This window comes from Hippichthys cyanospilos, chromosome 18 (assembly GCF_059441005.1).
Source record: "Hippichthys cyanospilos isolate Australia breed blue-spotted pipefish chromosome 18, RoL_Hcya_1.0, whole genome shotgun sequence".
NCBI lineage: Eukaryota > Metazoa > Chordata > Actinopteri > Syngnathiformes > Syngnathidae > Hippichthys > Hippichthys cyanospilos.
Window position 1 is genome coordinate 4425150 of NC_142386.1, and position 12307 is coordinate 4437456.

Sequence of the window (12307 nt, forward strand, 5' to 3'; positions counted from 1 at the left end):
GGGCGACAGCGTGACGCAGTCACGCCAAATGGAGAGTAAAATTAAACTGCCAATACGCTCCTGCCTGTCGACTCTGCAACTGCGACGCTTCCGGGAGATTTACCGGGTGGGAGAACGCCGGCATCACGCGATTTGCATCCGTGACGGCTGGCTGGAGTTTTACTTGACATGTGTGGAGGAGACACAACTTCAAATACTCAACATTAATTCCAAGACTTCACTGAAAGACTCAAAACCGCCAGTAATGTTTGCGAAGGGGTTGCTGAAAGGAGGTAAGGAGGATGGGGAAGAGCGAAAAGCAGAGGAGAGACGTGGGGATGAGACGGAAAAAGGGAGGAATCGTGAGTGGGAGGAAAACGAGAGCGACAAAAGGAATAACAAAGTAAGTGATCACGAAACGGAGAAAAAGTGTGAGGATGAGGAGAGAGAGAATCAGCAAGGGGAGGACAGTGGCTGGCTGAAGGAGAGGGAAGGAGAGCAAATGGGGGACCAGAAGCAGGAGAGCAACCAAGACAAGGAGAAGAATGGCAAAATGGAGGAGGAGGAGAAGGAGAAAAGCGCCGACCACAATGAGGAGGAGGAGGAAATAAGAAGATACAATGAGACGGAAGAGTTTCATGACAGGTCGCAAGAGAATGAAAGTGATGGTGTATCGCGAGAGAAAAAAACTGACGAGAAGGAGGACAAGGAGGCCTCTTATGAAGGAGAGGAGAAACGGCAGCAGGAAGACGAGAAAATGGGTGACCGAGAGGAGGAGAAAGAGAGTTACCGTGAGGATGAGAAAAAGCGTGAAGACAAAGAGAAAAACAACAATCGGGTGAAGCAGGAGAAAGGCAATGTCCAAGAGGAGGACACTGCCTTGGTGAAGGAGAGCGAAGGGAGTGATCACGAGGAGAAAAAGATTGACCAAGAGTTGGAGGAGAGCAAAGAGATTGATTGTATAGAGGAGCAGAAAACACAACAAAACAAAATGTTTGACCAAGAGAAGGAGAAAATAAGGAGTTACGATGAGAAAGAAGAACAGAGGGACCAAGAGGAGAAAAGAAGCGACAAGGATAGCATGAAAGAGAGAATAGTAAGTGATCGTGAAGTGGAGAAAAAGTGTGGCTGGGAGGAAGTCGCGAAAAAAGAGAACTATGAGGTTGAGAAAAAGTGCAACCAGGAGGAGGAGGTGGAGCGTGAAGACAGAGAGAAAAACAACCAGGTAAAGCAGGAGGAGGAGACATTCTTGGTGAAGGACAAGGAAGAGAGTGAACATAACGAGGAGAAAAAGATCGACCAAGAGTTGGAGGAGAGCAAAGAGATTGATAGTAAAGAGGAGCAGAAAAGAAACCAAAACGAGATGTTCAACCAGGAGGAGAAAATAGGGAGTTACATTGAGAAGGACGAGCAGAGTGACCAAGAGGAAAAAAAGGACGACAAGGATTGTATGATAGAGATAAGTTGTAAGGAAGTGGAGGAGAAAATGTGTGGCTGGGTGGAAGTAGAGAAGAAAGAGAAAAGTTACGAAGAGGAGCGAAGGTGCGATGAGAAGGAAGAGAAGGAATGGAATGACAATGAGGAGAAGACTGACTGGCTGAAGAATAGCGAGCATGAAGACAACAAAGAGAAGAAAAGCGGTGACCGGGAGGTCAATCATTCCGACAATGAAAACAGGAACACCGACAAGGAGGACGAAAATGTTTGGGAGGAGATTGAACAGGTGAAGATGGCCAAAGGTGACCAGGAGGAGGAGTTGAGGAAAGAAAGTGATCCTGAACTGGAGGAGAAAAAGAGCTCCCTGCAGGAGGAGACAGAAAGTGACCAACAACATGAGGAAAATGTGGAGGACAAGCAGGAGATCATGATCATGATCCTCAAAGATCATGAAAACAAGAAAAAGAGTGAGAAGGAAGAGACTGAGGAGAAAGGTGATCAGGAGGAGGGGGAGTTGAGAAAAGAGACTGATGTAGTGGAGGAGGAAAATCGCTCCCAGCAGAAGACGGCAGAAGGTGATCAGCAAGAGAAAAGGGTGGAGGACAAGCAGGAGATCATGATTATGATCATCAAAGATCATGAAGAAGGGAAAATGAGTGACAAGGAGACTGACCAGGTCAAGCAGGAAAAAGGTGACCATGAGGAGGAGGAGTTAAGGAAAGAGTGGGATCATGAAGTGGAGGTGAAAAAGAGCTACCAGCAGGCGGAGGAGAAAGGGTGTGGTCAACAACAAGAGAATAAGAGTGAGCAGGAACAAGTGGAAGAGATGAAGGAGAAAAATCATGAAGAGAAGAGTGATGAGGAGGAGCTTGACCAGGCAAAGAAGAAAAAAGGTGACCAGGAGGAGGAACTGAAAAAAGCGGAGAAAGATCATGACGAGAAGAAAAATAGAGATGAGGAAGATAAAAGGAATGACCAAGATGTGCTGGACTGGATGAAAGAGGAGAAAGGAAGCGATCCTAATAGAGAGGAGGAAAAGAATGAACGGGTTAAGGAGCAAGAGGATAGCGAGGGGAATCATGACAAAGAGAAGAAAGACCAGGAGGAAGAGAAAAGGTACATCACGGAGGAGGAGGGTGACTTCCTGAAGGAAGAGAAAAGGACTGATGACAATCAGGAGGAGAAAAGGGGTGACCAGGAGAAGAAGCGAGGGAGTGATCATTTAGCGGAGAGCAACAATGAACAAGGAGACAAAGGGAGTAACAAAGAGGAGCCAAAGAACAATCAAGAGATTGATTGTGTGACAGAAGACAAAGGAGGTGATCATATTGAGAAGAAAAAGGAGGAGCAAGAGGAGAGGGAAAGTAGTCATGATGAAGACAAGAAAAATGACCAGGAGGAGGAGAACATAAGAAGCTATAATGCAGAAAAAAGGGGGGACAAGCTGGAGCAGCAGGAGGAAAAAGAGACTGACTGGATGAAGGAGGAGAATATTGGAAACCCAAAGGAGGAGCAAGAGGATGACAGTTATCACGAAGAGCAGGAAAGGAGCAACCGGGAAGAAGACAGAAGGAATGACCAGGAGGAAATTGACTGGGTGGAGGAGAACAAGGCTGACCAAGAGGAGACTCGCAGCAAAGTTGAGAAGATTACCCAACCAATAGAGATCGATTGGATGAAGGAGAATGGAATTATCGACGAGGAAACGTGGTATAACCAGGAACATGATCTGGAGACAAAAGAGAACCATCACAAAGAAGAGAAGAGAAGAAATCTGGCAGTGAAGGAGAAAAGGGCTGACCAAGAGAAGGAAGCTAATTGGATGAAGGAGGAGAAAATGAGTTGTGAGGAACACCAAGGAAAAGAGGGTAACCAGGAAGAGGAAGAGAAGAGCAATAAGGAGCAAAGTAATGACCAAGATGAAGAGCTTGACTGTGTGAAGGAAGAGAAAGGGAGTGATCATAATGAGGAGATAAAGAGTGACCAGGAGGAGGAGCAGGAGGACAAGGAGAGTAATCACGAAGAAGAAGAGCCGGAGGAGGAGGAGATGAATGACCAGCAGGAGGAGGGACAGGGAGGGGAGAGAAATAGTGATAATGAAGAAGAGGAGGAGAAAAAGTCAGATGAAGAGAAGATAGGAGACCATGAGGAGGAGAAGAACCGGAGCAACCAGGAAGAGTGCAAGACCAATGATCGCATTGTGAAAAAGAGTACCCGCAAAAAGGCCAGGAGTTATGAGAAGGGGGAGAAAAAAAGAACAGACCAAATGGAAGAGATGAACCGGGTCAAGGAGGAGAAAGAAGGCGCTCATGAAGATGAGATGGAGGACCAGAGGGGGGAAGAAAAAGAGAACAAAAAAGAGGAGGAGGCTGCCAGTTTGAGGGAGGGGCGAGTGACTGAAGAATTTGAGGAGAAAATAGTGGAGGAGAATCTGGCCGACCGAGAGGAGGCACAGGAGGAGAATTTGGGTGATTGTGGAGAAGAGGAAAATAGAAAAGAGGAGGACTATGAAATCCATGCTGAGGAGAAACAAAATGACCAACAGGAGACTGACTGGACGGAAGAGGAGAAAGAAAAGAATCAGGAAGAGGAACACATGACTCTCCAGGAAATAGAAAGGGGGAGTGATCATAATGATGAGGAGAAGATGAATGACCAGCAGGAGGAGAGTGATCAAAATCAGGAAGAACGGCTTGAAGATAAGACGGAGTTGGAAGAGGAGAACATGTGTAATGAGAAGGACTGCGAGCAGCAGGAGGAGAACATCTGTCACCATGAGGTGGAAGAGAGTAACCAAGAAGGCCGGACATATAGGAGTTCCCTGGTGAAGGAGCATGAGAAGGAAGATGAAGAGGGAAAATCATGTGAGGAGGAGGAGGACAGGTGCAACAAAGAAGAGAAACACAGCCCCCAAAAGGAGGAGGTGTGCTATCTGGAAGAGGAGAACATGAATTACTATGAGGAGAAAGAACAGGAAGAGGAGAAGAAAAGGAGTGACACTGAGGAGAGCAGCCCAGAAGTGAAGAAGGACAAGGAGAAAGAAAGTGACCTAGACAGGGAGGAGCGGAAACATGCCGGGGAGGTGGGGGATGCTGGGGAGGAGGAGGAAGAGGTGAAGGAAGAGAGTGACAAAGAGGAAGAAAGCAACCAGGAGGAGGAGGAGGAGGAGGAGGAGGGGAGCGAGGATGAAGAGAAGGAAAGTGACAACGAGAGTGACAAGGATGACGAAGAGGACGAGGAGAGCGATGACGATGAGGAGGATGAGGAGGAAACTGACAACGAGGAGGAGGAGACTGATAAAGGGGAGGAGGATGACGAGAGTGACAGCGAGGAAGAAAGCGAAAGTGAGCACGACAGCGACAGCGAGGACGGCAATCACGAGGAGGAGAAAGACGAGGGCGGTCAAGAGAAGGAGGACAAGGAGCCGGACAACAAGGAAAGGGAGAGGGCCCCCCCCGAGGCGGCGCAAGAGGAGGAGGAGGCCATGGATGTGGACGAGGGTTACATTCAGGATGACATCGGGAGCGAGAGCAACCCCAAGGCCATGGGCGACCACGACAAGGAGAGCGACCTCGAGGAGGTTCCCGTGGGCCGCTGGAACGATGCGGTCAGGAGGCTTTGGGTGGAAAGGTGGATGAGGTCCAGGAGGGAGAACGGGAGGCGTTGGGTGATCATGAGGGGGAGGAGGTACAGAGCAATGAGGAGGCGCTGGATGACCACCAGGAGGAGGAAGAGGGCAAAGAGGAGTTTGGTCGCCATGAGGAGGAGGGCCATTAGAGTGAACGAGAACGCCGAGACCAGTCAGGCGGGAAGACTGGAGTGGCCGGGAGGAGAACCGGGGATGTGAGCGCCAAGAGATGAGTGGCGATGATGAGGAGGGGCGGAGGAGAAAGAGATTGAAGGAGGAGAGTAGCAGGAGAAACGTAAAACAGGACAAGAGAAGGAAGCGCCGGAGGAAAAGGAGCAAAGAGAAGGTGCAAGAGTAAACGGGAGAAGAAACGTGACTAGGAGGAGCAGCTCAACCAGGAGGCGAAGAAGACACGGTGAACATGAGGAGAATCATGCAGGAGGGGGAGGAGCAAAAGGACAGTGATGGAAGATTTGAAGAGGAAAATGAAGATGAGGACTGCAGGTGAAGAAGAACGCATCTTGAAGGAGACAAGAGGTGAAAAATGGAACGCGACCACGAGATGGTGCAAAAAGATGGAGAAAAAGAGGAGGCAAAGAATAAAGATAGGAGAGGAGGCTGACTTAAAACGAGCCAATCGGAATCATTACAACCACAGAAATGTACATATTAACAGTGTATGATAAATTACTATACTTGTCATGTTTATATTCATTTGTTCACAAATCTGAATCATGTCATATCGTTGACTCATTCCAATTAAAAAAAAATATAAATTCACTTGATCAAATCCGAACAATCATAATGAAAAAGCGCATTACGATTCCATATAAGGAGACTTGCATTTGCCGGCACAGTGACATAATAGTGCTGTGTCACGCTCATATTAACTTCACAAATCTGAATGATGTCATCTATTCATGCCGATCAAAAAAAATCTCCACTCGACCAAATATGAATAAGCAAAAGAAAAAAGTCGCATTAGTTCCTTATAAGGAGACCTGCATATGCCGGTAGTAGTGTGTAGTAATAGTGACGTCACCGGCAACCGGAAAACCACACTGCTAAATATGTGCGCTAGGGGGCGACAGAGCTCCGCGATTCGGTAGCGGCCCATCCAACCGCAGACGCCTAGATAATGACCCCCGGGGCGGGGCGAACTCGTGCCCACCGCGCTCCCTCGCTCATGGGGAAGAACTTTTTAAAGACTGGGTGGGAAAACGGAAACGCAGCAGTAACGGTAAGCTCCCTTAATTCATTGGTTTGTACCTTTTCTTACAACTTTGTGTCCATTTTGGCCTGTGCTTGTTTTGTGGACTTTCTTAACGATTCCAGGCTGCACGTCCCAGACTCCGAACGGGATTTTAAAAAGCAGCCCAGTGTAAACATGAATGATATCTTCACACTGTGTCGAGAGGGCAACTCCGTGGCTGTTCGTCTGTGGTTGGACAACACGGAAAATGACCTCAATTTAGGGTGAGCGCACAAAAACAAAAGGATAAAAAAAGGCCGATTTTGTGCGTGTGCGCGCACGCGCCATCGAATACTTTCCATTTTGAGCGTGCAGAGTTTTGTAGTTTTAATGATGTCATCACCACAGAATCATTATAACGGCAGCACTCCCTGAAAGGAAGCTCATACCCTGGCCATGCCATATATGTATGTTGACAGCCCTCATTTCCTGTGTGGGCGGGGCCAGGACAACCACTATTCCCCATGTTTTCCATCAGTGAATCTGGAATGCGCTCATGATGAGCTGTTCGGGAATATTTCATCCTCTCAGCCGCTCCTGGATTCTTTTTATAGCTCAGGAATCCACAAGAGTGACATCACTTTGAGGCAGGGATTCCCAAACTGGTGTCGTGGAAAATGAGACTAGAATCCACATAAATCCCCAAAATATGATCTATTCACAATAGCCCACATTGTGCACAACAACTACAAATGTGATGCGTTTTCACTAAAATGTATCGGAAAATGAAAATTGAGATTGATATATTTTGGTTCTATATTTCCTTTAAAATAAAAAAAGTCCAATTTGCACGATTTTCCAAGATAACAATCTTGCGCTGTAAAAATACATCAAAATAATCCACACAGTCAAAAACGTCCATGAAACGTTTAGTCACATGTATCTTAATTGGACTACACTCTAATTCATGAGTATGGAGGGCTGAAAGTGCCGAAATTTAATAAATAAATGTATCTTTAAATAATTAAATGTGTCATTAATCAAATGATTCATTCATTTATTAAATGTGTCATCATCAAATAAACGTACCAATAAATAAATAAGTGTCAACCAATTAAATGTTTAATTAAATGTTTTGTTATTTAAATAAATCAAAGTGCTAAAATTCAATAAATAAACGTATCATATACATATATGTATACTGTATACACCTATTTATCTATTTGATTAAATGTTTCACCGTTCTATGCTCGGGCATTTCATGAGTTCCTTTTACCTGTCAAACTGTCCCGTCAAAGTTTTATGGGCGGGCCCTAACGCCTGATTGGTTACCCAGCTCTCACACACTTAATGAGACATTGATTTATTTAATTAAAGAAACATTTAATCAATGACACATGTAATTCATTAATGAAACTTATGAAAATTATTTGATGACACTTTGAATTAATTATATAATGGTGTGTTTATTTATTGAATTTTGGCACTTTGGGTCCTCCATAGCCTGGTAGCTGTTGAGCGTGCGTAAAAAGACTGACAGGCATCCCCCGTTTTCACAGGCGTTGTTTATCAGTGCGCCAGGCATCTGGTGGGCCTCAGACCACCCGCAGTGTGAGGAAACATGCGCTGGAGTCTAAATAAAGATTAGGAGCGAAGAACAGCTGACTAAAAAAAAACAAAAAATACCCCTACGTATCTGCCTTTACCTTTCGCGCAGAGCCCAACAAACGGGGGCAACTTCGTGCACTTTCACACAGACAGCTTCAAACGAAGCTGAGCATTAAACTTCTCAATTTTCCGACAATATCTATAGCCAATTTAATTCATACTCCACATAACTGTTTCATGAAGCCCCTTTCACGCAAAGATTCTGCTAGCCACTGTCGCACAGAGATTCCGCATAAATCGTAACCCATCTGGTTAATCACCGCCAGAACCCAACCCAAACAGTATTTTGCGCAGTTTCACACAATGACACGGCATCCTGTGTGAAAGTGGTTGCATATCAAACAAAGCCACACAAATTGCCCCGCCTTCTAAAAGACAGTGTGCCTTTCACACAGAATGGCACGGGATGAATCCTGCTTTAAGGGCGGCGTGAACGTTGAACATGTAAAATATTTGTCTCACAATGACAATTACTCTCAAGCTGGAAGGAATTAGTGCCAGGTGTTCATTTCCAGCTTTCCGCTGTACACTTTCACGCAGACACCAGCGAAAGCTGAGAAACCGGTGGATTGGCTTTGACTCAAACATTTCCTGTCAGTACCTTTCACACAGAACAGAAACATGAGAAAAGCTGAGGAAAAACAAACAAACAAACAGTTTAAGGGACTGTGTGAAAGGGGCCTGCCCAACATGTAACACAGGCTTTGGTCTCGCCAGGGACGACCACGGTTTCAGTCCGCTGCACTGGGCGTGCCGGGAGGGGCGCGGCGGCGTAGTGGACATGCTCATCATGAGGGGTGCCCGCATCAACGTCATGAACCGCGGCGACGACACCCCTTTGCATTTGGCTTCCAGCCACGGCCACGCGGACATCGTGGCCAAGGTACGAGATCGGCGCCCGAAACGTGACGATGTCATAAGTGTGCGGTGACATCATCTGGTTGTCGCACGCAGCTGATTCAGTGCAAGGCGGACCCCAACACGGTCAACGAACACGGAAACACGCCGCTGCACTACGCATGCTTTTGGGGTCAAGACACAGTAGCGCAGGTACACTACGTATACAACGTGGTGAGCACGCCCCCTGCTGACGCAAAATGGCAACAACGCTTACGTTGTTTCAATGAATGCACTTAATATTAATACTTGATCCTTGCTGTAGATTTGAAGTTCGTATTAAAAGTATTTAAAAGTATCATTTTGCAATTTAAATATTAGTTTTATTTCTTGTTTATTCACAATATGTGTTAATATTTCTATGAACATAAACACTGTTTAAATGGCACAAAGTATAATAGCAAACACTTTTGCCTTAAATGACTAAAACTAAAGATCTACTTAGGATCTGGTGGTGAGCGGCGCCCAGGTGTGCGTTTGCAACAGGTACGGGCAGACGCCATTGGACAAGGCCAAGCCTCACCTCAGGCAACTGCTGCAAGGTCAGAGGGAAATTGTTCTGAAATACAAGTATGGTTCTTTTTTTAAGGAAGCACTGATACATTTGCATGCCTTTCTTTGTTTGATTGATTCAGAGAAGGCAGAAAAACTGGGACAGAGTTTGACCAAAGTCCCTTACAAGGAAACCTTCTGGAAGGGCACCATGAGGACTAGGCCTCGTCAGTCGGCGCCCGATTAATTTTGAGACTTTTTTTTTTTCACGATTGAGAAGTTTTTAACTATGATTATTTTGCCTTCAGGTAACGGCACTCTCAACAAGCAGGCTGGCATCGATTACAAACAGCTGTCGCTGCTCGCCAAAATCAATGAAAACCATTCGGGAGAGGTGTGTCCGCAAGTGTGTGTGTTGTAGTTATGTCACACTGTAATGTATATGTGTGTGTGCCCGCGATAGACTTGGCAGGGTCGCTGGCAAGGTGACGAGGTGGTGGTGAAAGTGTTACAGGTGAGAGATTGGAGCACCAGGAAGAGCCGAGACTTCGGCGAGGAACATCCCAAGTTACGGTAAATTATTCTCTTCGACTAACCTGACCGAATTAGATTCTGATGGCGTGATAACCAGGAGCAAAAATATCACGGTGTCACGCCATTAAAATAACCGTTAAACACAATCTAATTTATTTTTAAACTTAATATTGAATACAAAAACAATACAAAGACAACAATTTTGTTGTTTTTTGGCAACATTTCATTCATAATCAATGATTGAGGCGAGTTCATGGCGTGTTGTGCAGGATCTTCTCTCACCCCAACATCCTCCCTGTCCTGGGGGCGTGTCAGTCCCCCCCGGCCCCCCACCCCATCATCATCACCCCCTACATGCCGTACGGATCCCTCTACAACCTCCTCCACCAGGGCACCAGTGAGTCCTCGCTCTCCCGCGCGCTATACTGCAAATCAAATACCGCGGCGACGGGAATTCTGGACGGCTTTCTCATTTGCTCTTCAGCTCTGGTGGTGGACCAGAGTCAAGCGGTCAAGTTTGCGTTGGAGGTCGCCAGCGCCATGACCTTCCTGCATACACTGGAGCCGATGGTTGCACGGCTCTACCTTAATAGCAAACACGTCATGGTGAGAGCCGCAAAGTACTTTGGATTTTTACAGCAATTTGAACCCTAACCGGACTCGTGCTGCATGTCCTTTGGACGGGCGTGGAGTCAGCTAGTTTGCAATACTAAACATTTCGAGTGTCAATCGCTTGAAAAAATTCCCTGTCGATCAACCGGCAGATTGACGAGGACATGACGGCCAGGATATGCATGGCAGATGCCAAGTTCTCCTTCCAGTGCGCCGGACGCATGTACTCTCCGGCGTGGATGGCCCCCGAAGGTATCGCTATCTTTGTTTGCCAACAAAACGATCCATACTTACAAAATGAACTGTCAAATGCAATTTCCTGTGTGTGTGTATCATTTCAAACCGTATTTAGATTTTTTTTTTTTTTTTTTTCTCTCAAATCGGGTCTCAATTGACAGCTAGCACTATATTACGACTCCGGTGAGAAGCTCAACGCCGTTTCACACTGGTAAAAAATATTTTAGGTGAGAAAAGCAAGGGCTTTTGTCATGCAAACATGTGGGAAACATTGCCGCCTGGTGGTAGGATGACAAAGCGCTTGACATGTACAGACTGTACTATAGCAGTCTTTATAATGTTAATATCGCAGAGGATCCGCTTAATTAATTAATCATGGCAGCCAATATTATGATCGCGATTCAAATTTGATTGATTGTACAGCCTTATTATATAGACATTATACTTTAAAATCTATACAATTTATATCTAGCTACAAAGAGCATAGCAGTTGTCCAGATGCTAATTTGGGGGGAAAAGGCATTACAAAACAAACCTTAAAAAATGCTAAAAATAAAGACACTTTGCCTCCCTGTAGTCTGAACCAGTATGATAATTCTTTGCACAATGGTATCGTTATGAATCGAAAATCGATTCTAAATCGTAGACCCAAAAATCCGCCTCGAATCGTGAGACAGTTGAAAGATTCCCACCCCTAAGAAGTCCCACTGTTAAATGACTTTTGACATTCCAGCCCTCCAGAAGCGCTCGGAGGACATCAACAGAAGATCGGCAGACATGTGGAGCTTCGCCGTGCTCCTGTGGGAGCTGGTCACCAGGGAGGTGCCCTTTGCTAACCTCTCGCCCATGGAGATAGGCATGAAGGCAAGCACGTTTACCCCCAAATTTGCCTCTATATTTCCCATACACGCTGTAACCGCGAGACCTCTTCCCAGGTGGCCCTGGAAGGTCTGCGACCGACCATCCCACCGGGGATCTCGCCTCACATCTGCAAGCTGATGAGACTGTGCATGAACGAGGATCCCGCCAAGCGGCCGAAGTTTGATATGATCGTGCCCATTTTGGAGAAAATGCAAGACAAATGAACAGCGCTCACCTATCTGCCCAACCGCTGGACATAATGCCACTAAAGTTTACAAAATATATGTCTGTGACTTGGCGTTCAAGTCTCAGCTTGTAAGCTTTTGCTTTGTGATAACTTTTTTTTAATTAATGCTTGAACTACCTAAGCACATAATTAGCCAAAATAACAAAAAAAAAGTTGTGTATGAAGATATAGCTGTTGCCACCAATGCAATAAAAAAGTTATATTTATGATAAAATGTATTCTGAATTCTACTGGTTTAATGAGAAGAATTTAGCTACAAACACAGTGGTCCCTTGTTTATCGTGGGGGTTACGTTCTAAAAATAACCTATCATAGGTAAAATCCACAAAGTAGCCATCTTCATTTTTTTTTTTATAATTATACATGTTTTGAGGCTGTAAAAAACCTTCACAATATTTTTAATACAATTTTCTCACATTTGTCTCTCATGTAAATGCTCTGAAAGTTCAAAAGATAGTAGATTGGAAGCATATTAAATTAAAAATAGTAATAGTAATAGCAAGTCAGATGTATTTCACAGCCA

General features: G+C 45.4%; 2 protein-coding genes and 1 long non-coding RNA gene across 3 annotated transcripts in view; 2 read left to right on the top strand and 1 right to left on the bottom strand.

The window, feature by feature from the left end:
- LOC148408575 (uncharacterized) overlaps positions 1–12307 on the bottom strand; it is a 59138-nt gene that overhangs the window by 46132 nt on the left and 699 nt on the right. The window lies entirely within an intron of this gene.
- Positions 19–5789, top strand: LOC148408577 (uncharacterized). The gene has a single exon (XM_088441749.1). The coding sequence runs from the start codon at positions 29–31 to the stop codon at positions 5261–5263; it is 5235 nt and encodes a 1744-aa protein (XP_088297875.1). The 5' UTR covers positions 19–28; the 3' UTR covers positions 5264–5789.
- Positions 6152–12002, top strand: LOC148408578 (scaffold protein ILK-like). The gene is made up of 13 exons (XM_088440886.1): positions 6152–6284; positions 6380–6520; positions 8622–8787; positions 8859–8954; positions 9247–9343; positions 9437–9520; positions 9602–9687; positions 9757–9866; positions 10097–10224; positions 10312–10433; positions 10592–10691; positions 11410–11540; positions 11612–12002. Exons 2-13 carry the CDS (start codon positions 6432–6434, stop codon positions 11759–11761), a joined length of 1359 nt encoding a protein of 452 aa, XP_088297012.1. The 5' UTR covers positions 6152–6284; positions 6380–6431; the 3' UTR covers positions 11762–12002.